At 38.8% G+C, this 24,455-nt stretch overlaps 1 protein-coding gene across 2 annotated transcripts in view; it reads right to left on the bottom strand.

Moving 5' to 3' along the window:
• ROS1 (ROS proto-oncogene 1, receptor tyrosine kinase) overlaps positions 1-24,455 on the bottom strand; it is a 112,392-nt gene that overhangs the window by 43,147 nt on the left and 44,790 nt on the right. Inside the window, exons 18-32 of one of the 2 annotated variants that reach the window (XM_033418572.1) lie at positions 24,198-24,298; positions 19,273-19,490; positions 18,788-18,948; positions 18,262-18,406; positions 15,481-15,743; positions 13,461-13,524; positions 12,944-13,146; positions 11,150-11,355; positions 9,990-10,276; positions 9,560-9,562; positions 6,207-6,383; positions 4,623-4,825; positions 2,279-2,423; positions 886-1,118; positions 622-798 (exon numbers count right to left, since the gene is read on the bottom strand). In XM_033418572.1, coding sequence (XP_033274463.1) covers positions 622-798; positions 886-1,118; positions 2,279-2,423; positions 4,623-4,825; positions 6,207-6,383; positions 9,560-9,562; positions 9,990-10,276; positions 11,150-11,355; positions 12,944-13,146; positions 13,461-13,524; positions 15,481-15,743; positions 18,262-18,406; positions 18,788-18,948; positions 19,273-19,490; positions 24,198-24,298 — 2,586 coding nt within the window. The remainder of the gene's footprint in view (positions 1-621; positions 799-885; positions 1,119-2,278; positions 2,424-4,622; positions 4,826-6,206; positions 6,384-9,559; positions 9,563-9,989; positions 10,277-11,149; positions 11,356-12,943; positions 13,147-13,460; positions 13,525-15,480; positions 15,744-18,261; positions 18,407-18,787; positions 18,949-19,272; positions 19,491-24,197; positions 24,299-24,455) is intronic. The other variant, XM_033418573.1, reaches the window with a different exon arrangement.

The following is a 24,455-nucleotide window of genomic DNA, read 5'->3' as shown; positions in this document are numbered from 1 at the left end:
CTAAAGTAAGTAAAACATTATGAAACCAGTAAACCATAATTTATACCCTTTTATGTGAAGCCTTTTAAGAGCAAATGAATCTCACTGGGAATTTTTTCCGTCAGAAATTATACCACTTCTATCTGGCAAACCTGAATCAATGAATCTTGTCAAATATATTGCTCATTTATACAACTGGATGCCCTAGAGATATCCTTTAAAAGGCCTTTGATTTATTCTATAGCATAAAACAAAGATTTGCATTAAAAGTGTACAGTGAGGGTTTCCCTGGTGGCACAGTGGTTAGGAATCTGCCTGCCAATGCAGGGGACACGGGTTCGAGCCCTGGTCTGCGAAGATCCCACATGCCGCGGAGCAACTAAGCCTGTGTGCCACAGCTACTGAGCCTGCACTCTAGAGCCTGTGAGCCAGAACTACTGAGCCCTCGCACCACAACTGCGGAAGCCCACGTGCCCTAGAGCCCGTGCTCTGCAACTAGAGAAGCCACCGCAATGAGAAACCTGCACACCGCAACGAAGAGTAGCCCCCGCTCGCCGCAACTAGAGAGAGCCCACGTGCAGCAATGAAGACCGAAAGCAGCCAAAAAAATAAATAAATAAAATTTTTTAAAATAAGATGTACCTTTTGGAGTTCAAACCAAAATCTGATAAGGTGAACATTAGATGGAGCCTTCCAATCTAATTGCAAACTAGTGCTCCCTGGAACCAAGGCATGAGGTTTCTCTGGCGTGTCAAACGTTTCCACAGTGACAGGATGACTCTCCGTGCACCACATTTCCTTGGCGTGGCAGGCCAGAACCTTTTTGTAGAAAAGAACAATTGCTTAACTTTTCTAGAACCTTGCACTTGAGAATGGCAATAAAAGTACCCAATATACTCGCCGTACTTTTAACACATAGAGTTTTCCACCAGACAGTCTAGTAACAAGGAGAGAGAGCCTCCCATTTGGATAGTCACTTTGCCTTAGTGGAGTCTCAGGAATGGGAGCCAGTTGAGAGATTGCCACCTGATAGCGGACTGCCTCTTTCGGTCCATTTGGCTTGTGAGATTCTCTCCAGGATATGACGAGGCTGGTGTCTGACTGCACGCTTGTGTTAATGAGCCAAACCGCCTCTGGTACTGAAATAAATAGCAGTGCACAATAAGGCATGTTGCAACAGCACTGAAAGATGGAAAGAAGTAATAGGGTCTTGATTGAGGAATAGGCGTATCATGTGAGCAGAATGAATGACAGATGTTCCAAAGGAAAGCCAGCCTCCTACATAATGGTAAGTTAACAGGCTGCCTGAAAGGCTCTCACTTATTTTTGCCTAATGACTAAATCATTCTCTGGCTGCCGCTCAAGGATATGGCCAATGATGAATAATCCAATTCGGGTGAGTTTTGTGAATGGCATCAGAGATGTGTGAAAGAAATGGCCTCCCCTCGTAATAATCGCCACCTCTTATAACACCTTTTCAGATTCTAAATCCACTTTCTTTAAGGCAATGATGTTATATTACTTTACAACTCAGTAGCCTTGGAAAAATTCGCATAGAGAAAAGGCTTGGCTTTCCTAGGTTTCACCACGTGTACAGAGACCTGTAATACATGGGAAGAGAGTGACACTGTGAGGTGAGACCAAAGAATGTGTTTCCAGACACATAGAAATGATGATGATGTTTTGCCATGTAGTTGCTTTTCATTTTGATGGGATATTTTCCATCATCTTCTGGTGTTCGAGTAAGGATCATGTCAACAGAATATTCTCCTAGAAATACATTTTTCTTATTAAGCTTAAAAAAACTCACATAATAAAGATAACTTAGCATCCAGATAAAAACCAAGTATAGGGCTTCCCTGGTGGCTCACTGGTTAAGAATCCGCCTGCCAATGCAGGGGACACAGGTTCGAGCCCTGGCCCGGGAAGATCCCACATGCTGCAGAGCAACTAAGCCCATGCACCACAACTACTGAGCCTGTGCTCTAAAGCCTGTGGGCCACAACTACTGAGACTGCATGCTACAACTAATGAAGCCCACGCACCCTGAGCTCATGCTCTGCAACAAGAGAAGCCACCGCAATGAGAAACCTGTGCACCACAGGGAAGAGCAGCCCCCGCTCGCTGCAACTAGAGAAAGCCCACGCACAGCAACGAAGACCGAATGCAGCCAAAAATAAATAAATAAAATAAATAAATTTATTTTTTAAAAAAACCCAAAAAACAAATATAGGCACACACAAGCACATATATCACAAAATTCCACTCTAGAAAATCCCACACCGCACCCGTAACTCACCTCCACTTTTAGTTTTTCCCCAAATCTCTTTTCCCAGAGGTAATTGTTCCAAAGGATCTGAATAATAATTCCTTACAGCTGTCCGTATCATATATGTTGAAAATGGTTGTAAACCTTCAATAAGGGCTATACTCTGCTGAAATTCCTGTAATTAATTTTAAAAAATCAGTGTCTTATTTTTTGTACAAACGGGGAGAAATTATTTAATCAAAGAGAAAAAAACTAAAAGACTCAAATATTTTTAATTCATCTTTAAATCTTGGATCATGAGTGACAATCTTCACTGTCCTAGTCTGCCCAGAATGTCTCCAAGAATAAATGCCAAATGATTGGCAGCCTCAGTCAGTTGTGACATAATCATTTCACTTAGGAAGCTGAATTCCCAGAGCACACTATCTCATTAGCGTTGCATTAGAAATTCAGCAGGAAGGTATTGTAAGGATGTGACACATCCGTGAATACAATAAAAGAATACGCTACATTATCTAATCATTCTCAGAAATAAACTTTAAGAAACTAAAAAGGCTTTCCTTACACTAATGGTTCTCAATTTTGGTTACACTTTGGAAACATCTGGGAAGTTTTAAGAAAATACTGATACCTGGGTCCCACCCCTGAAGATTCTGATTGCATTGGTCTGAGGTGAAGCATGGGCTCAGAAATTTTAAAAGCTTCAATGTGCTGTCAAGTTTGAGAACCACTCACTGCCTTTGGCCCATATTAATCGTTATGAAGACAATAAGAGATAAGCTCTAATAAGAGAAATGACAGAAACCCAATCTTGGTCAGCCAAATGATCCAATCTGTCTCTGAAACGACTCCTGTTAGAAACGTGTAAAGAAAGGTTAAAATAGACAAAATTTTAAAATAAATAAATAAATATATATATATATATATTTTGTGTGTGTGTGGTACGCGGGCCTCTCACTGCTGTGGCCTATCCTGTTGCGGAGCACAGGCTCCGGACGCGCAGGCTCAGCGGCCATGGCTCACGGGCCCAGCCGCTCTGCGGCATGTGGGATTTTCCTGGACCGAGGCACGAACCCGCGTCCCCTGCATCGCAGGCGGAGTCTCAACCACTGCGCCACCAGGGAAGCCCAAAAATAAATATATTTTTTAAAAATAGACAAAATAAAGGAAGTTACAAGAATCAGAAAGAAAGTATATAGTGCTTAACCTCCAATAGATGATGGTCAATTTCACCTTTTGACTTGATTATAAAATAAGCACAAAGAAAAATACTGGATACATACAATTCCATCTCAAAGACAACTGGAACACCCAGGCCAATGATGGAATGAATTGTCTCCATTCATTCATTCAAGAAATATCTAGTAATGCCTATACAATGCCAAGTAGTATGCTAGGTGCTAGGAATACAATGATGAATAAAAACGTAGTCTCTGCATAACAACACATTTCACAACATATAGAAAATAAACAAAAATATAATGTACAATTTTTATATTAGCTACATGCTATGGAGGAAAGGTATACAGAAATGTTCTTTCTGTCCAGTTCATTTCTTACCCCTCAATCTGCTGGAATGGCCACAAAAACAAGTCTCTATCACTTTCTGGGGATAATTAGATAATTAGGGAGGGAAACAAACCCAGCTCTTTTAGGACACTCAGGAAACAGTCACTATAAGGCAATCTACCGACTGATTAGGGTTAATATATTTCCTTGAAGCTTAACTTACTCGTAGACAAGAGACTAGATAGAACACAGTATGTTTTTGTTTTTTTTACATCTTTATTGGAGTATAATAGCTTTACAATGGTGTGTTAGTTTCTGCTTTATAACGAAGTGAATCAGTTATACGTATACATATGTTCCCGTAACTCTTCCCTCTTGCGTCTCCCTCCCTCCCACCCTCCCTATCCCACCCCTCCAGGCGGTCACAAAGCACGGAGCTGATCTCCCTGTGCTATGCGGCTGCTTCCCACTAGCTATCTACCTTACGTTTGGTAGTATATATATGTCCATGCCTCTCTCTCGCCTCGTCACAGCTTACCCTTCCCCCTCCCCATATCCTCAAGTCCATTCTCTAGTAGGTCTGTGTCTTTATTCCTGTCTTACCCCTAGGTTTTTCATGACATTTTTTTTCTTAAATTCCATATATATGTGTTAGCATACGGTATTTGTCTTTCTCTTTCTGACTTACTTCACTCTGTATGACAGACTCTAGGTCTATCCACCTCATTACAAATAGCTCAGTCATCTGTAAAAGTTAGCATCACAGTGTGTTTCAGAACATAATATAGAAAATACTATGGCTGAGGGTTTTATATCAAAAAAAGGCATCTTGTGAAAAGACAAAGACAACGGGCTCCAACCTTACCAGCATTCTATCTTTCAGTTCAGAGCTGTTCTTCCTGTCATTTACTTCTTTGTAATAAAGCAGGTATGTGGGAGTGGGACTGGTGATGCCATCCCACATGTGGTTTGTCTGGACAGGTGGTAATCTGATTGTGAGGCTGGTATTAGTGGTGTTAAGTATAGTTGGCTCTGCAATATCTGAAGCTAGAGACAGAAATGCTCTATCTAAAATAATAATAAAAAGATTAAATATATACACATGTACGTACAAGAGAAACAGCAGATTTATCTAACATCAAGGATAATATCATATTTTCTTTTTATTTAACTGACAAGGTATGGTACATTGGAGTGTTGGAAATGTTATTCAGGACAGGAAAACACGTTTTTTTCATACGTTTTGAACGTGTTAAACGCCTGGGGAAGAGTGCAAAATAACTGGTAATTGCTTACAATTTCCAGCAGATGGAGCTAAACTACCCTTAATTACGTACCTAGACAGTGAATAGCAAAATAAGTTGACCCTTTTTTATTTTGAAGAAAGTAATGAGAGCATTATATCAATCATATTTTTCAATGAATTCCGATTATGAAAACTGATGTTATCTTTAGGACTTTTATTTCTAGGGATATGTGTGTGTGTTCAAACTCAAACAGATATTGCATGGATTTTTTAAATCTCTTAAATGAATTATTTCACCAAAATATGCACTCAGTTTATTTATAAGTTCTCCCATGTTTTCATATTGTATAACTTACGTATTTTATAACTGAATACATTTAAGCAAAGAGGGTTTGTTTTACTCATTTCTCTCCCTCTCTAAGAGGGAATTATACTGAATTTAGAATGACATTGTGACTTTAATGGCAGAGAGAGCTTGTGAAAAAGCTCAGAGACCACTTTAGGTTTGAATGTCACCCATGAGGCTATGTAGTGCTGTTTTTGTTTTTGGTTGGTTGGTTTTTATATTTCAAACATTTATTTTATTATGACTCTCAGCAAAAAATATACAGTCAGTTCTGCCATAATGTGATACATGCATTCCTAAAAGTCATTGCATTATACAAAACCCAGAGAGTGTGTGGGGAAAATAGAGTGAAGGGCACAACACTAAAAAACTTCATGAGTGACACATTAAACAAACGAGAGAAACTTAACAAAAATGGTAGCACAAATGTACACGTTAAATGGTTGACATATCTAATCCTATAATACATAGGCATTTTACCTTGAAAAAGACCTGAAATTTTATGCAAAGCTTTTTGACACCACTGGGAGGTCTAAAATATCATCAGGGGAGAAAAAAGACAAAAAGAAGGGAAATTATGGGACTGAGAAGACAAAGAGGATAGACAGAGAGAATGACAGGACAAGGGTTTCCCGTGTCTAAAGTAGCCTGCCACAGCCCAAGCCATGTATACAGATAGAGATAAATTGTGACCCAGGGCAAACAGCAATGACAACGTGCACCAAACCCTGACGGTTTGGAGCAATGCTGAGAGCACAACGAAGAGTTGGAGAGACAGCCCTGGAGGAGGAAACATTATGAAATTTTCCTGACCCTAAACTGGGAGAACAAGCTGATTAAGTATGTGACTCTCTTACCTGGAAAAGGCTGCAGAACTGAACTGTAAACCAAGATATGCTTACTACTTAGGGCCTCCACCTGGGACAGGATGGCCCCATTGCTTTTCTTTGCCTGATAAATTTGTGTGCTGTCCTTTGCTGTGGAGATCCAATAGAGAAATTGTCCATCCACAGTCAAGCTAACAAGCATTTTTCCTGTTGATGAAAAACAGAAAAGAACATAAAGAACAAAATACATATCTGACATTTTCTACTCTAAGCAATATGTGAAATCCTTTTTCTATAGCATAACTGAGAAATTTTGAATCTTTCTATTATTTCAATATGAAAAAATAATACCTTTATGTCATTAGCCTAAGGATTTTACAGATATTTTCTCATTCTAGCTCCATATCAAGGCAACAAAGCAAATACTATGATTATTAGTCTCATTTTGTATAAGTGGAAACTGAGGCTTCGAGGGGTTAAATAATTCCCCTCAAGGCCACAAAGTTCGTCAAGGGCAGAGCCAGGATTTAAAGCTTACCTGTGTGATTCCACCCCAAACAACACCAACTGAAGGGAGGTATTAGCTGAGGCACAGGGCTCAGCGCCTTGCTCAGTATATTTATCAATGATTTAGAATGAATGCATAATAAACATATTTATCAAATTTGCAGATAATACATGATTCTTACTGTCCCTAGTACATTCAGTCTCTGACTTATTCAAAAATATCACAACAGAATCGTGAAATGGATTGAAATTTAATAGCAACAAATATAACATCCTAAATCCAAGGTTAAAATTAAAACTGTAAATAAGGAATGAAAGAAATTCTGGCTTAATAATAGTTAACATGAAAAAGACTATGGGTTCTTCAAATGGCAGGCAGCCCAAAGGCCTGATGTCACTTTTAGCTGCAGTAAAAGAAGACCTAGGAAGGCACAGGCCCTCTGTGCTGACCAGAACATACTGAAAGTACAGTGAGTCCTTATGGGACAACATTTAAGAGAACTAAGCAGCTAGAGCGAAACCTCAGGAGGGTGAATAGGGCAAAGAAAGATCTAGAAGTCACACCACCTAAGGGGTACTTAGAGATACTTGAATTTTTTCCTCTAAGGGAAGCGCTTAGCATGGGCTATGGCAGCTGTTTCCACATAGTTGAGTCGCTATCATGTGGAAAGTGATTGATTTATTCTTTGTAAATTTAGAAGTCAGAACTCGGGCCAATGAATGAGAGGAATGGGGAGAAAACTTCGGCTAAACATAAGAAAAATATCTAGCGTTTAGAATTGTGCAAAAATTAAACAGACTTCCTTATAAGGCAGTAAATTGTTTTATAAACAGGTGCTCAAAGAAGGCTGTTTTGGTAGAGGGGATTTCTTCCAATATTATGTCAGCTAAATGATCTCTAAAGTCATTTTAATTTTCTAATTTTTGGATTATGGATTTCAATTGTGGCTTCATGAAAGACTGACTAGTTCTATAGCTATAAAACAATGGCCCAATAGATAACTCTTGTGTATCAGATGTTAAAGAAAAATTATTCTGACACTTGTTTAAATGGTAAGGAAGACTTTAATCAAGGCTGCTGCAATATTGCAGTAGGGGAGGGAGATGTGCACAACTCCAAATACAACAAAGACAACTGGGGGTTATATCCAACAAGCAGAGGGAGAGAGCAGTCAAGAAAATTACTAAGAGGAGACATCAATGGGAGGGGGATTCTTGCTAAACTGGCCTCATAGGATTTTTGGCCAAGAACATCAAGGGTGGGGGTGAAGAACTTTATCAGATACCAAGACGAGGGATTCTCTCTAAACTGATTTGGCAAGATTCTTGCTAAAACTGGACTCAGCAAGGATGGACAGGGAAGACCAAGTTTGAGGCCTAGTTGAGAAAAGGGCTCACAGGAGCGTAACTAAAGTTTGATCCGGGAATTCCCTGGTGGTCCAATAGTTAGGACTCTGGACTCGGTGCTTCCACTGCAGGAGGCACGGATTTAATCCCTGGTTGGGGAACTAGGATCCAGCAAGCTACTCGGCGTGGCCCAAAATAAAAAAAAAAAAAAAAGAGCAATTAAAGTTTGATCAAGGAAAGAGTCTTTGTCACACATTCAACAGAATCAAGTTATTCTCCTAATAAGAGAAGTTCAGAACATTATCTCCACTCTTAAGCCCATTGAAAGTACATTGGAATTGCTTCTAAAAGGCTCTGGGGGCTTCCCCATTGGCTCAGCGGTTAAGAATCCACCTGCCAATGCAGGGGACATGGGTTCGAGCCCTGGTCCAGGAAGATCCCACATGCCACAGAGCAACTAAGCCCATGCATCACAACTACTGAACCCACGTGCCACAACTACTGAAGCCCACGTGCCTAGAGCCTGTGCTCCACAACGAGAGAACAGCAATGAGAAGCCTGTGCACCACAAGGAAGAGTGACCCCCCCCCACACTCGCCGCAACTAGAGGAAGCCCGCACGCAGCGAGGAAGACCCAACGCAACCAAAAATTAATTAATTAATTAATTAAAAAAAAAAAGCTCTGGCTGGTATGTCAACAAAACCATACATAAAGTTACAACACACAGACACACACACATTTGCAATTTCAAAACTTTACTGTATAAACCAGCAATACCCAATATCACTTTTTTAAAAATAAATTTATTTATTTGTTTGTTTTTGGCTGCATTGGGTCTTCGTTGCTGCACATGGGCTTTCTCTAGCTGCAGTGAGCGTAGGGGGCCACTCCTTGCTGCAGTGCTCAGACTTCTCACTGTGGTGGCTTCTCTTGTTGCGGAGCACGGGCTCTAGGCATGTGGGCTCAGTAGTTGTGGCACACAAGCTTTGTTGCTCCATGGCATGTGAGATCTTCCCAGACCAGGGATCGAACCCGTGTCCCCTCCACTGGCAGGTGGATTCTTAACCACTGCGCCACCAGGGAAGGCCCCCCAGTAGCACTTTTGATGATGGAAATATTTTACATCTGTGCCGCCGAATACAGTGACCATTAGCCGCTGTGGGTTGTGATCATTTAAAATGTGACTAGTGTGGCTGAGGAATTAAATTTTGAATTTTATTTAATTTTAATTAATTTAAACTTAGATCACCACACGTGATTAGTGATTGGATAGTGAGGATTAGACCCTTAAGAATATATGGGGGTATTTAGAGCGTTTTTTTTCTTTTGCAATTACTCCTAATTAGAAGAGTTCCAAGTGACTTTAGACTTTCAAATATTTCCTCCACAAGATTGTGAATTTCAACAGATAGACCTGTCAAGTATTGACCAAGTCATGCTGAACATGGAGGCAATGAAATCATCAGCATGGGGGTGGAGTACTGGTGGGAAGATCAGGGATGCCATAGTTAGGCTCAGTTTCAGATACCAGCTCCTCTATTAACTATGGCCCTTTGGACAAATTACCTTTCTCAGCCTCAATTTCCTCATCTGTAAAATGTGGATACTAGTATCTACTTCACTGAGGTGTTTTGAAGATCAAATGAGATAATACATTTAATAGCCTGCTTAGAACACATAGTTGAGCTCAGTAAGTTGTAGTTCTACTGTTAATTATAAAATAACAACAAAAAAAGCCCCCACAGATCCAGAAAATTATGTGAATGCCTATGTACAATTTGCCTGAAAACAACTTGAATTCTACAAAAACATTTGGCACGGTCTGGAGCAAATACTATATATATATACACACACACACACATATTCCTTTGAGTATAGGTTGAATGTAACTCCTTTTTAATGGGACAGGAGGGGCTGCCATTATTAGTGAAGATCTACTACACACACGAGTGTCTTACCAAGCAGAGCAGGCATGATGATAACTTGCCAACACTGACATCCTTCCAGATCCATTGCCCAGATCTCTTGCCCTTTGACAAAGTATATCCGTGGTTTCTTTAGGTCAGACGTATCAATAGTCATTGCTCCACTTAACTCGAATTCAGTCACATTGCAAGAACATTGGCTTCTTCCATTTGGATGGTTTATGGCTGGGGGTTGCAGAATTCGGTGCAAGGTCTGGTTGATAATACTGTAGTAGAACATCTGAGATCCAAAATCAGAAACTTCTGTCCAATACAGGCGACTATAGGAACAAAAGGACACTCCAACTTAATGAGTAAAACATATCATTGCAAATATCAGTTTCTAATGAAGATCAATCATTTCTAATGATTGTGGGGACAGATGCCACCTTTAAAAAGAACATGTCCCAGTGTTCAATAACCTTCTGATGGAAGAAATCACAAGAAGTCTAATTTGTAGCATTTTCCAATGATTTCTCAATAAATGTGTTTGCAACGAAAGCCTTGGACTATAATGACCTTAGGCATTGTATTAAATGGCTCATTACTGGCTCTAAATATGAAACATATTTGCATACTTTTCATCAACACCATCTCCATTCCCTTCCTCTCAAGTTTGTTTCTGTTTCTTAATACTAGTTACCAATCTAGTTTCAAGATAGACGATAACCATGCTTATGGCACAAACAAAATATAACTCTTCAGCCGGAGAAACTGCTATTCAGTTGCTGAATGGAGGCCTTAAAATTAATCTCATAAGGACATTAATTAAAGATGGATGAGCCCAGAATAGCATTTACTATGGAAAACATGCTTCCTATCTATCTCCTGCTCATTTCCTGCTGCCGTCTCAGTCCCCTTCTTGTCCTTACCAACTGGGGATATTATTAAATTCACTGGTATAAAAATATCCTTTGGTTTCCCGCTGGTAATTAACCTAACTTTAGGTTAGTGGAATTGTCAGTATGGATTAATTTTATATATTGGTGGTTGTAGGCTCATCATTTATATGTAGAATTACTATAAGTTAACATCAAGAACATTAAGTATCTTACTGTCCCAACATTGACTCTAATATTAAACCAAAGATACTACATTAAATATGTCTATGTCTATTTCATCACAATAGAAACAGACACTCACGCTTCACATACCTTAAGAAAGGATATACAGAAAAAGAGATTATTGTTGAATTTCTGTTGCAAATTTTCAGCTTCCTGGGATATTTCACCTTGTTTTCAAGATCTACATCAAATATTTGCATTCCATTTTGTGATTCTTTCAGTACAAAGTAGAGGTGCCTTGAAATCCAGTCAATTGTAATAATTGTGATATCAAAAACCAGTGCATCTCGGAAAATCTTAACAACAGGTAGAAAACACAGCCAAGAAGATAATGCTCATTTTCTTCAACTCTGAGGACTTTTTTTGTAGTCACTCGATTTCTTATTTACTGCACTTCTCTTCTGTAATCCAAAATCTCGGTAACTCTGGACTGTGTGCCACTGTAACACTGGTCCTCTTCTCACATTGTATATTTTCCCTGGTTAATTTCAACTACCATGGCTTCAACTGTAATCCATAGACCGGAGCTACAAATTCACATCTTCAGGCAAGATCTCTCATTGAGTTACTGCTTCAAATATCAAACTGCCTCCCGAACATCTCCAAATGAATGATCTCAGAAAACAAAATTCATCACCCCACCCCCCAAACCTCCTTTTCTCCTGCATTTTATATTTTTATGGATTTCCAACACTCACCTGAAGAGCAGTCTCGACAACTGTGGTTGCCCCTTGACTTCTTCCTCCCATTACTACCCATAGCCAATTAGTCCCATTTTAAATATCTCCTGAGTTTGTCCTCTCCTCTCTTACCTCAGTGTCTCTCACTTCCTGCCTAACATTTCCTGTCTGGATTCCTGTGATAGTTCCCGATTGCCTCAGACTTAACCTTCTCTTCTTTGCTAACAGAGAGGTCTTCCTAAAACAAACCTTCTCTTCTTTGCTAACAGAGGGGTCTTCCTAAAACACTACTTGATCATGTTAATGACCCACTAAATTTCTTGAATGGCTTGATGTTGGCTTCAAAATTGACACTCATCTCCTTGGCACCGTAAAGAAGGTCCCTTATATTTAGGCTCTTGCCCTCCTCTTCAGCTTTACCACCTGCCTCTTACTCTGCCCTGACCCCCACCTCCATTCCAAGCTCCTAGTTACAGCTCCCCGAACAGGCTATGGCTCTCTGGTTTCCCGGACTTTGCTGCTCCCTCAGCTTTTCCCCACATTCACCTGGTTCATCTTATTTGTACCCAAGATGTCTTTCCACTCTACCACCACCACCACCACTCCAGCCTGGATGAAGCATCCTTTCTCTGTGATTCCACTGCGTCCTGCCCTCAGCATAGCACTTACAGTCTTCTGCCTGTCTTCTCCACTAGCTAACAGTCAGTGAATACCTACCACATTCCAGGCATTGCGCTAAATGCCTTACATGGATTAGCTCATTAATCTTCACCCTAAAATGAGGGACTATGCAACCATAGTGGTTAAATAAGTTGCTGATGGTCACAGTTCTAGCATGTAGTAAAGTCAGAATTAAATTCTAGGTTGTCAGGTTTTAAGGCTCACCCTCTTAATCACCATGCCATACTGTCTTACCCTTGTTAGACTAATACTAGACTGGATTTGTTCAAGGACTGTGACGTTCTGTTTTCCCTCTATCTCAGGTAACACAGTGCCTTAAGCCCAAGAACTGTTTGCTAAATTAAGCCTGAATCACATCTGCACAAAACATAACCTGAATTCATTTGTGACTAAATATACAACATCTGTCCTTTTCAACCATTCTAATCTTAATGGCTCAACCACTGGCTCGTCATTTTCATCACAGCGTTGTGTGATATGCAAATACTCCACTTCCTTTCAGAAGAATTACATAGCGAAATACCTCAGAGCTGGACTGATTGTGCATGTTGAGGAGGAGGAGTGAGTCTCCCTGAGCATAGTACGCCACTGCGTCATCAGCTGTGTAGCCCATGGCACCAACGTCGCCTTCTGCCAAAAGTGTCCATACAACTTGATTTCGATCCATATCTAACAAAACTATCTTGTTGTCAAAAAAAGTTATGAGGTATGGAAATGCATTGATCTCTAAAAACAAAAAACAAGTAGTTAATATGTATGAGAAAAAGAACTTTAGCAAAATCCCTTGATTCAACATCAGGCCATTCTGAAATCCGTGAGTCTCCTTTGGACTCATTTACTACACCCGTCTCAATGGATTCTGCCTGGGTGCTCTAAGCCTAGGTTTATTTAAGCGTGTTTGGTGATGATGAAAATTGATTATTTTATTTGACTTTAATTTCAGCTCAGAGATAGCACTTGGGTATCCCTGAGAATACTAAGGGTCAAAAATGTTTTTAAATCACTAGTTGTTATTTGCACAGGTTTTAGATAATAAATACCTGATGTTTTGGACTTTACTATGTCAGAAAATGGTCCAGGTCCTTTGGATGTGAAGACTCGAACCTAAAGAAAGAAAAGGGTACAAAAATGTGCATTCAAAAGTGTCCTCAGTGACAACAGTTAAGTTCTGAGACTGATAAATTATTGAATGTTTCATTTCACAATTATGAGATATATCATGAATAGGTTCAGTTATTCACATCTAAGTATATAGCAAAAAATTACTAAGAGGAAAAATATTGTCCCAAACAATTTTTGGTAGGATTGTTTTGTCCAGAAAAGTACAAAGTAATGGCACAAACCTCTATTGCAAAAAGATCTGAATTTCTATAAAATGTCTTTAACTATTTCCAAAATTAAATTACATGGAACATTTAACAGAAACAAAACCATACAGATTATGGTAAACTTCCACTTTATCATGAAATCAACAAGAAGCTTCAAATAACTAAATTTACTGTACTTTTTTAAAAGAAGATTTATAAAAAGAAAATAGTAATTAACCCTTATATTTGAAAATGAGTTGTGCATTTCAAACCACTTTTACGTATATTATCTCTTTTGATCCTCACAACTACTAAGAGTAGAAACTGGACAGAGATCATAATTAGGGGAGGCAACCTATCCGCAATGACACATGTAGAAACTGGCATAAAACTAAGTCTTCTGAGGTCTGTATGCTTTCCTTCCCACTGTGCCAAGCTGCGTTCTGACAGCAAAGTTTTTTTAAACAATTTTTGTTACATGTCTCTTATTATATAATAATTATTTCCACTTCCAAAACTTGCCTGCGTTCTATAGCCTAAAAGAAAATTGCCATCCATAACGGTGGCCTTGAAAGATAGAAGCTCAAGTGCCCTCTCAATCAACGAAACATTGGATTATTTTTATTATACTTCTAGAATTACATCTTTTACTATATTCTGTTTATTACTATCTGTGTATGGTGTGCGTGCATGTGTGTGTGTTTATCATGGTGCATACATATATCAATCGGTCTTCACTTTTGCACTGGACCGTGTTAAGTAAAACTCAACGCCTATACATGCAGATCACTTTGCAAAGCTCTGTGGTGACTGAGATTTGAACCAATATAAACATATAGGCAAATACACTTAACCAGACTATTTATTTAACTGGAACACACGTAATTCTTAACAAATAGGAATGTGTGTTATCTTTACCTTTTATGTACAACTGTTTTGATTAGTATATGTAGACCTAATATATTATCAAAATAATTACAGAATTAGAATTTTACAAAAAGAAAATAGATCCTCTGGAAACCACAAATCTCTAAAACACTCCCCAAAACATTCTGTTCCCCAAAATGAAATGGAAAATAACTCTAAATATGTACAACCTTGTCACCAACCTGGTATATAATGACGATGTGAAAATCATCAGGCTATCTACCATAAGGGGAAAGCTAGGTCATATTATATTTAAAATGCCAAAATAGGTGGCAGTCGTTTTTCCTTTTGAGTCCTACTCTCTCCAACTTTCTCCTCTTTCCGCAGCCAGGTGATAAATGTGAGATGTCAACTACCCAGACCCTCAGCTTTTATTTCCTTTAGTAGCTGCAATTGGGGGCGTCCAGATGACTTCCAGCAGTTGATGTAATATAGTGGAAAGGACTCTAGAAGCTAGACTGTAGCACACCACTTCCCAACCACGCAGCTTTGGTACCTCACTGATACACCCAGGGACATGGCTTTTGCTTCACAGTGTGAGGATCAAATGAGATAATGAGTATAAAAGCACCTAGTGTGGTACACGGCCTATAGTGGTGGAGCCAAAAAATAATGTTTGTTCTGAATCTGGAAGCAAGAAAATTGTCAAGATGTCCTGTACCCTAGCTGTCCCCTCTCCCTTCTGTACCTTTGCTGTCCACTTGACCTCTGTGATCACAGCGTACATGAAATTATTGACAGAGCGGCAGAATTCTTAACCTGGTCCTTTAATCCACCTTTTGTCTACACTATTCAGACCCCTGTATCCCTGTTTTCACTCTCATACCTGGAAGGCAACACTGTACCCAAGACTCATACCCTCAAGTTGAAAAGACATCACTGAGGAAGTGACATTGACAGCAATCCAGTCTTTGAATGTTTTGTTTGTGTCGCTTTGGTTGGATATTTGATAGAAAATTTCGAATCTTGTTAACACACCATTTTCGTGCTTAGGCTTATTCCACCTAAATTCCACCACAACTTCATTCTTATTGTGGTATTTTTCACTTGGTAATATAAATATTCTGGGATTCTCTGGTGCTGATGGAACTGAAAAGCAGAGACACAGGGCAGAAAACAATACAAGGTCAACTTCTGCCACTCATGATGAGGGTGCAGAGCAACTGAGTAATAGATATTTCTCATTCCTGACAGTTAAGGTATATCTGTCTTCTTCTTAAAGATCTTCAGGAGAGAATATTCCATAGATTTCTTCAGGAACCTATCCTGATATTTCTGCAAATCTTCCTTTTCTCCAACCCAAATCCTACTTACTACCACTGAGGCACACCTTTCTCATCTGTGGTCTGTGTACATGGAAGCTGGCTAGTTCACCTTATAAAATACAGTATTTACTCTCACTCTGGAGGCGGAAATGGCAGTCACCAGGAAGGAAGACACTATATCCAGCCTTCAGCCAGTTCCGGGTGTAAAATACAGCATATCCAGGATCTAGGCCCTCTCACCGTGAACCCTCTCTGAGAGTATGGCTTAGTTGTTGCCATCTATTCTGGAGCCACATCAAGAAATTTAGCCTCTCCCAAGCCTTTAATTAATTTCTCTCTCTCTCTCTCTCTCTCTCTCTCTCTCTCTCTCTCTCTCTGTCAATCCAGAGAAATTCCTCTGCCTGATTTCCAAGTCATTCCATCCAAGACATCCCTCTTCTTTCTTAGGATTCCTCCATAGGTCCCCTCCCACTCTGCCGCTCCAATCACATTGCTCCGTAATGTTCAACACTCACATCGTTATCCAATCCCCAGACCTTCTTGCATTGTATTTACACGGGATAAACCTCTTCTTGCTTCATGCCTTAGAGCCCAGCTAAAGTTTCCACTCCCCAAAGGCCTTCCCCAGCCATACAAGCCTGCATGTATGGCCCTCTCATAAGAATGCTGAGAGGCAGCCTGATAGAGGTGAAGGTTTCATAGCCTGCTTATTCACTCTATGCCACTGCTACTCAGTTGTCACTGTCTTTATTTCTTTTATCATTAGCAGCGTCTGCGTTTCTCTCTACTGTCTTATGAGCTCCGTCAGAGAGAAAGCACCTTTTCTTATTCCTTATTAAATCCCCCCAAATCTAGTAAAGGACTGGCACACAGTAAGTGCTTAATAAATATTTGTCAATTTGAATAATTTCCAACTATATTGTAAACTCCCCGAAGGCAAGGGCCAAATCTTATCCTTTTTCCTTATTTCAGAGTGTTGATGGCCCCTAGCCCCCAGTGCATCCCCTGATAGTCAAGTCCATTTCCACAGAAGAAGCCAACCAAAGCTGCCATCCCAAGACAATCTCAAAGAGAGCATACCTGGATCCAAATGCTAACTGCTCCACAACCTGCCCAGGCTCCACTATGTTCCTGTTATGAGACTCATGGATAAATATTGTTGATAAAATCTTAACAGTTTAAAAAAAAATTGCAACAGTGAACGTATATCTGTTTATTGAGCTCTTACTGCCTGCCAGGTCCCGTGCTAGGAAGTTTATATAAATTAAATCAACATGATAAGATCACTCGCCAGTGTCTGCAAAAATGGCTGAATGGAGATTTGAAGAAACTAGAGTGAAAAGTCCAGATTAAGCCCCAGCCCTGCCACTCACTAGCTAATTTACATTGGGCAACTCCTAGGCTTCCATTTTCTCTTAGCATAACCAAGATAATAACATCTGTCCTACCTACCACAGAGATGATACAATGATGTTGAGGGTCACTGAAATGATACAATGATGTTTCTGACACATGATAGGGATGTAATAAATGTTTAATAAAGGAGTGATATATATAAATGTGCTTTGTACACTTTAAAGTGATATACACACGTAAAGGTGTGGCCAATTTCCTTTTTAAAAATATATTCCAAAGAAAAAAATTTAGAGGGACTTCCCTGGTGGCGCAGTGGTTAAGAATTTGCCTGCCAATGCAGGGGACGTGGATTCGAGCCCTGGTCCGGGAAGATCCCACATGCTGCGGAGCAACTAAGCCCCTGCGACACAACTACTGAAGCCCACGTGCCTAGAGCCCGTGCTCTGCAACAAGAGAAGCCTCCGCAGTGAGAAGCCCCCTCACCCCAACGAAGAGTAGCCCCCGCTCGCAGCAGCTAGAGAAAGCCTGCGCGCAGCAACGAAGACCTAACGCAGCCAAAAATAAATAAATACATTTAAAAAAAAATTTAGACATCGATATTCACCTACAGAAGATTCTGAGTTACCATTTGTGAGAACACCTCCTGGTAAACCTGCCTTCCAGGAAATTTTACTGTTCTTAAATCCCCTTTGTCTTTATGAAGCATCTCACAAATTACCTGAACCATGTTTCTGCATTATATACATACTATATATCATTACAGTCAAGTGAAACAGTCTTTAAGAAATCTTTGAGATATTCGTTAGGAATAAATTATGCAGATTTATTTTAATGGTGCTATTCTAATCTCCAAAAAGTCATTAAAGAGTATTGAATCTAAACACATCTGCAAAACTGAAAGTTACTTTTAAAAATTATTAACTATCCATTCTAGATCATGAAGGTGAGATTCTGTCTTTTTTTTAAAGAGATTTTAACCCCTGTACCTGTTTCAGGTGCTCGGAGTGATAGAGATGTTTTGGGGCCCTTTCCCCAGTAGGTATAAGGAGTGACAGAAAGATTAAATAAGGCATAGGGCACCAGCCCTTCCACAGTAAATACAGGTAAAGAACGTTGTTCACTAGCCAGGAACTAAAATATAAGCACAAAACATTATTTTCTTAGGGAGAGAATCATAACATCTTTTATTCCTAATTAACTAAAATCTTCAAACTTTGGTTCACATGTAAAGTTAAACCTTGCAATTTTGGAAACACTAATGTTGGTAAATTCCATGTTGTTCCACGAGGACCAGTGTATCTAACACACCAATGGTTAACACTAACCACAAAGCAATCAGAGACTGGCTATAAAAAGGAGTTCTCAGGAATAATCTTAATAATCCAATGCTACAGGAACAGGGAGGGAGATGAGCTTGGCTAAGTAAAGAAAGTGGCAAATCAGTGTGGGCAGGGCTGACACAGATGGTACACTCTGTTTGAAAAATGGAAGTTACTAGAACCAATGCCATACCTTAGAATGAGCACTAAATTCCACACTGTAGAAAATTACACCCCAATCCACTGCTGGGGAAGCATTCCAGAGGATTTGAAAACTCGAAGCATTTCCTTCAATCATAAATGAAGACTCTGGAATGGCATCTGGGATAACCTTAGGGGTAAAGGAAAAGTTCCCTATGGGATGAAAGAAACAATAGAGAAAGAAAGAATTTAGGATTATCAATTATCACAGATACATGGAAGATTAATAGAAATTACTAATAATTAGAACCAAAACAAAATTTTTCTTTCCTTTAACATATCCTGAAAATCATCTTTTTCTGACTGTTTCAGGCTGTAAATTTGGGTTAAGAGTCAAATGACTGCAAGCAAATTAACAGAAACTACTAAAGCCTTTTTTCCTCTTAAAACATAATTCTAAAGAAAAAAAAACCCCAACCTTATTTATGTAACAGAAAGTATGGAGAAGAGAGGTTATGAAGGAATAAAATATCGTACCTGGCAGAGGCTTGAGGGATGTCTGAATAATTGTGAACTGATTAAATTTGGCTGGTTCCAAAACAGAGACACTAGTTCTCTGATCTATTTCCTGAGCTGTAATAATCCTAAAGCCATTGATCCAGAAGAGCCGACCACTGTAGTACATCAGTGTGTTCTGGGAAATGTCAGAAGTACTCCAGGCTGCGAACTCTGTGATGGTGGTGTCCCCAGCAGTGCTGAAACAGGACGTCAATTAGTATTTCTATCTGGAGTGGGGTAAGGGCTGGTGCATTCAAGTACTGGAGAGAATGTGTGTTTGTGAGTGTGTGTGTTTGAAAACAAAGAGAAAATACTTTGCAACAATAATTGTCATTCTTCTTCATTCCATATTAAGTTGATTTTTACATTTTATATGAAGTATACCGAAAGCAAATTTCCTAGGGTTTTTCTTATGAATGTGATATTGCAATAGCAAGAGTGTTACACAGATTTTAATAAATCCTTGTGATTTTTATCAAAAAAAATTTTTTACCCTACATCAAAGGCACAACCCATTGATTTGTTTCTCCTCATTGCATCATGCCTTCCTCCTATTCTTGGTTAGTCATCTTATTTACTCACCATTCTTTATTCTAGGTTGTTTAGTCCTTCACTTTATACTATTCACAACTGTCTGTTGCTTCAACGATACTTATCAACTTCCACAGCTTAGTCCAAATGCTCCGTTTCAGACCAGGGAATTCAAGGAAACAGACTATTGTTTTAAACTGCTTTTAAAGTCTTTTTCTCAATGACAAGGAATTTTATTTTAAAAATCTGCTTGGTTGTTTCTAAAATTACACCAGTTGTCTGGTTCTCACAATAACTATCTCAATGTTCTCAGCCTTTTGGAGCAGTTATTTCACTTTTTTTAAATGATTTCTCTAAATTTTTTTAAAGTGTTGACATTCCCTTCTTTAGAAAAGTATGGCACTTAAAACCAAAATAAATAAAAGTTTTGTTTTGAGAGTTTCATAATACTTCCTTGAGAAAACTGAAACTACTTCCAAGGACCTGAGAGGTGTCAGACTTATAAAGAAAACGTATATTCACTAGTACTATTCCCATAGTCCTTTTTCTCATAAAATAGTCTTTATTCATACCTACTCAGACGTGAAGCCAGCACCTGGTTTGCCTTTTGGCCTTTCACCCACTTGTCTAATTTTACACTTTGTCGTTTCCACTTCTCATTAGAACTTTCCAGTAACCTTGGTGAGGTATATAAAACCTAATTCCATATGGAAAGAAGCTCACCAAGCAGGATGCACTTGGCCTGAGAAGGCTGGCCCTTCTGGACCACACACAGAGCTGCTGTAGCCTAGATGCTGTGAATGTGTTCATGTTAGCCTTGCTCACAGGTCGTTTGTTCAGCATTCCCAAAACAGTCCCCAGGGCAGAGATTTCCCTGCAGGGTGAGACTGGAGATCCTTAGTTGTCACTGGCTTGGATTGCCCCTCATTTCCAGCTGAAGACTCCTCTCCTGTAAATATCTCCTGGGCTGGTCGGAAAACTCTTGCCATCTGGTGTTCATCGCAATTTCAGCACAACTTCCTCACTTACAGGAGATGAGTACCTCAAACCCTTCAGTCCTCAGACAGGTAGAGCTGGATTTAAATCAAAGCTCAACAAAAAAAAATCATTAGAAGGTAAACCCTTCCATGAAGCATGAGCTGTGTATAGAGGTCAGCTGAGGTTACTCTACTGAGGGCTTACTCATTTATTCGTTCGTTCAGCAAATGTTGGGTGCCTAGTTCTGTGTTGGCCACTAGGAATACAGTGGTAAATAAGACAAATACAATCCCTGCCCTCATAAAACATACAGCCTAGCTAATAGGCCGGTAATGAGCAAATAACTACACCATTGAATGGCACTGTAAAAGGAAAGGTAGAGTGGGCTCCTAAACAAGGAGACCTAATGGGGTCTGGTCAGAGAAAGCCACTCTTAGAGAACAATGTTTAAGCTGAGCCATGCAATCTGAACACAAAGTAACCAAGAGAACTGGGTTTGGGGACCATTTTAGGCAGAGGGAACAGCAGGGTGTAGGCTCCTTTGGAGCAATATACTCAGTCCTGACATGACTAAATATGCCTGAACTTTTATGACAGATGCGCCCTTTTCAACCTCCAAGACAGATATGTTGTTATAGATTATATATATATGTCGGTAATAGATTCATTCTTTAATAAACCAAAGGGAATGGCTGTACATAGGAAAGGGAAGAGCAGTTTGAAAGGCAGCTTACAGTTGTCAAGTTCTGAATATGCTGAACAACAGCAGACAGCTAATCTCATCTCTACTCTTTGCTAGAACTACACTGTCCAGTAATGTAACCACTAGGCCACAGGTGACTACTGAGCCCTTGACATGTGGCTACTACAATTGAGGAGCTGAGTTTTTATGTTATTTAATCTTAATTAATTTAGGTTAAAATTTTAAGCTAATATTTGATTTATATATTATGAATCATATGTATGATTTACTGGAAAACTTTAAATATTTTGGAAAAACTTGGGTACGTAAATCAACTTTTTCAATTGTAAATTTTATAAAATCTAACTGCAGATCAAGTATTTCCTATGAAAACTTAGTGTGCAAAATGAGATGTGCAGTACATGTAAAATACACCCAAGCTATCCAAGAATTAATATGAAAAAGGAATACAAATAACTCATTAATAATTTACCTATATGCTTTTACTTTTTAAAATGAGGCAACAGGAAATTTACAATTATATATATGGCTCACATTAGTTGTATTGGGCAGTGCTGATCTAGACTAGAGGTGAGGAACTTAAAATGCAGAAGAAGGAAGCTTGATTATATATAAGGAAAAAATTTCCGCTTGTAAGATGGCTTTGGAATCCCTGTCTCTATGTACAGCTTTTTTTTCCCCCAGTGTGATAAAAAGGCAAGTCTTACGTGGAGGGCAAAATTGCCTGTCCTTTGTGTAACCTTGTCAAGATCTGCTGCACTCCACTGGGCATGCAGACAAGGAAAATTATTAACCTTGAGATAAGGAAATGCATTTTTAAAGGAGAAACTTCCTTCCTCTATCTGGTAAATCCAGTAGTACTGATTTTTCTGGACACTTGAGGAGCTGGGCTCTCAACGCCAGCTAGCCTGTCCTCTGGAATGCACAGACAGAGAGAGTGAGCCGTAATCCTTCAGGACACTGTCACTTTGAACACCGTCTATATCTCACAGACAGATTCTTTTGACAATCACATCGCCAGTATCTTACATTTCTAGGGAAGGGAACAACCAGTTTTCTATGGTTCACAGTTGGGAAACGAACGAGAGCTGTATGTTATAGCTGATATGAAATAAATGATTAATCAGATTTGCTGTGTTTATGCTCGTATGCATTATAGGTTTATAAACATATACTCCTTTTTTATAGTCTCTATGATTAAGAGTTTTTCCATAAACCAAAAAATATATATTTTTTAATCTAAAAGTAATTTTGACATTGTCTTCATAGAGCACAAATTCTTGGTCTTTGTAAGATTAGACTCTTTTGAAAATTTGATGAAATGAATGGATGCTCAATTTCCAAGCACTCACACACCACCTGAAGCTCTCCATGAACTCCCTAGGGGGTCCAAGAACCCAATATTGGAAATCTCTGCCCTAGAGCAGGACCTTTTGTTTTACTTTAACCTTTTCCTATCTCTCTAATTTGCCATGTGACAATCGGCAAATTTATACACATCTGTGGTTTCAGTTTCCTCATCTATGTAATAATATGACCTCTAAGTTCTCCCTTTAACTGCTGTTCTTTAATGATTTTATGTCCTGTATTTTAATTTGAGATATGTAACTGTTTCCTTGAAGTTAAAAACTATTGGCTGTTTAAACTAAAAATAGTAGTGAACATGGATTTTAGAGTGTAGATGAAAGTAAAATATATGACAACAAGAACCCAAAGAGTGAAGGGTAATAATTGGAAACATATCACCATAAAGTTTTAAAATCATTTATGAAATAAGAATATTTTGAATATGACTGTGGTAAGTTGAAGATATTTAATGTTAAAAATGCATATTTTACTCTCTAAAGCAACCTAAAGAAAATTATAAATACACATAATTAAAATGTTATGAGAGGAGATAAAATGGAATACTAAAAAAGTATTTTATTTACCCTCAAAAATGCAGAGAAGTAGAACAGAGGAATGAACAGCTGATGAGACAAATGGAAGTCAAACACCAAGATGGTAGACTTAAATCCCAACATATCAATAATTATATTAAATGTAAATGAATCAAACACCCCACTTAAAAGGCAGAAATTGTCAGACTGCATAAAAAAGCAAAATTTTATATGCTATTTACAAGAGACACCTTTTAAATGTAAAGACGAAAACTGAAAGTAAAGAGATATAAAGAGCTGTACCATGCAAACACTAAGCATAAGAAAGCTGCTATGACTTTCCTAATACTATCAGACAAAATGGTCTTTAAGATGAAGAATATTACCATAGATGAATGAGGATATTTTATAGTAATAAAAGGAAATACAATGTAATCAAGTATATAGATAACAATACTAAATACAAAGCATGCAGATACGTCAACTAAAGAGTTATAGGCAAATCTATAATCATAGTTGGAGACTATATTAAGAAGCAGAAAAACCCATCCACCCATTTCCTGGGCTCTTGAGGGGCATTCTCCTCAGTGCCTCTACTGGACTCTCTTTACATCCTATCACAGCATTCACCATATCCTACAGTAATTAGTTATTTAAAAACTTACCTTTCCTTACAAGCACAATGCCTGCAACACAGTGGAAAATTAGTAAATGTTTATTGGAAGAATAAATGAATTCTCATGCACTATCATTTATAACTGAGGAGCAAGTTGTTCTCTTATTCTCAACCAATTGCCTTCAATCTTACTTACCTCTGACCCCGAAGAACAGCTGTGTACAGGTGAATACACTGACTGTCTTGAACCAACCAATACAGGAGCCCATCACTAAGGTCTAAAGTTAGAGCAATTACCTAAATAGAAAATATGGAAAGAAAACAAATCAAATACATGTTTAAGGATACCTTTGTGATTATGTCACACTTAAGCTACAGATTTCTCTTTAACATCCTCTTTGGAATAATAAACTCAGTGATTTTTGCCTTTCACTGAATATAAATATTATATGAG

The sequence above is a fragment of the Orcinus orca genome, chromosome 12 (genome assembly GCF_937001465.1).
Source record: "Orcinus orca chromosome 12, mOrcOrc1.1, whole genome shotgun sequence".
In the NCBI taxonomy this organism is placed as follows: Eukaryota; Metazoa; Chordata; class Mammalia; order Artiodactyla; family Delphinidae; genus Orcinus; species Orcinus orca.
This window is presented reverse-complemented; position numbering and strand designations above follow the sequence as displayed.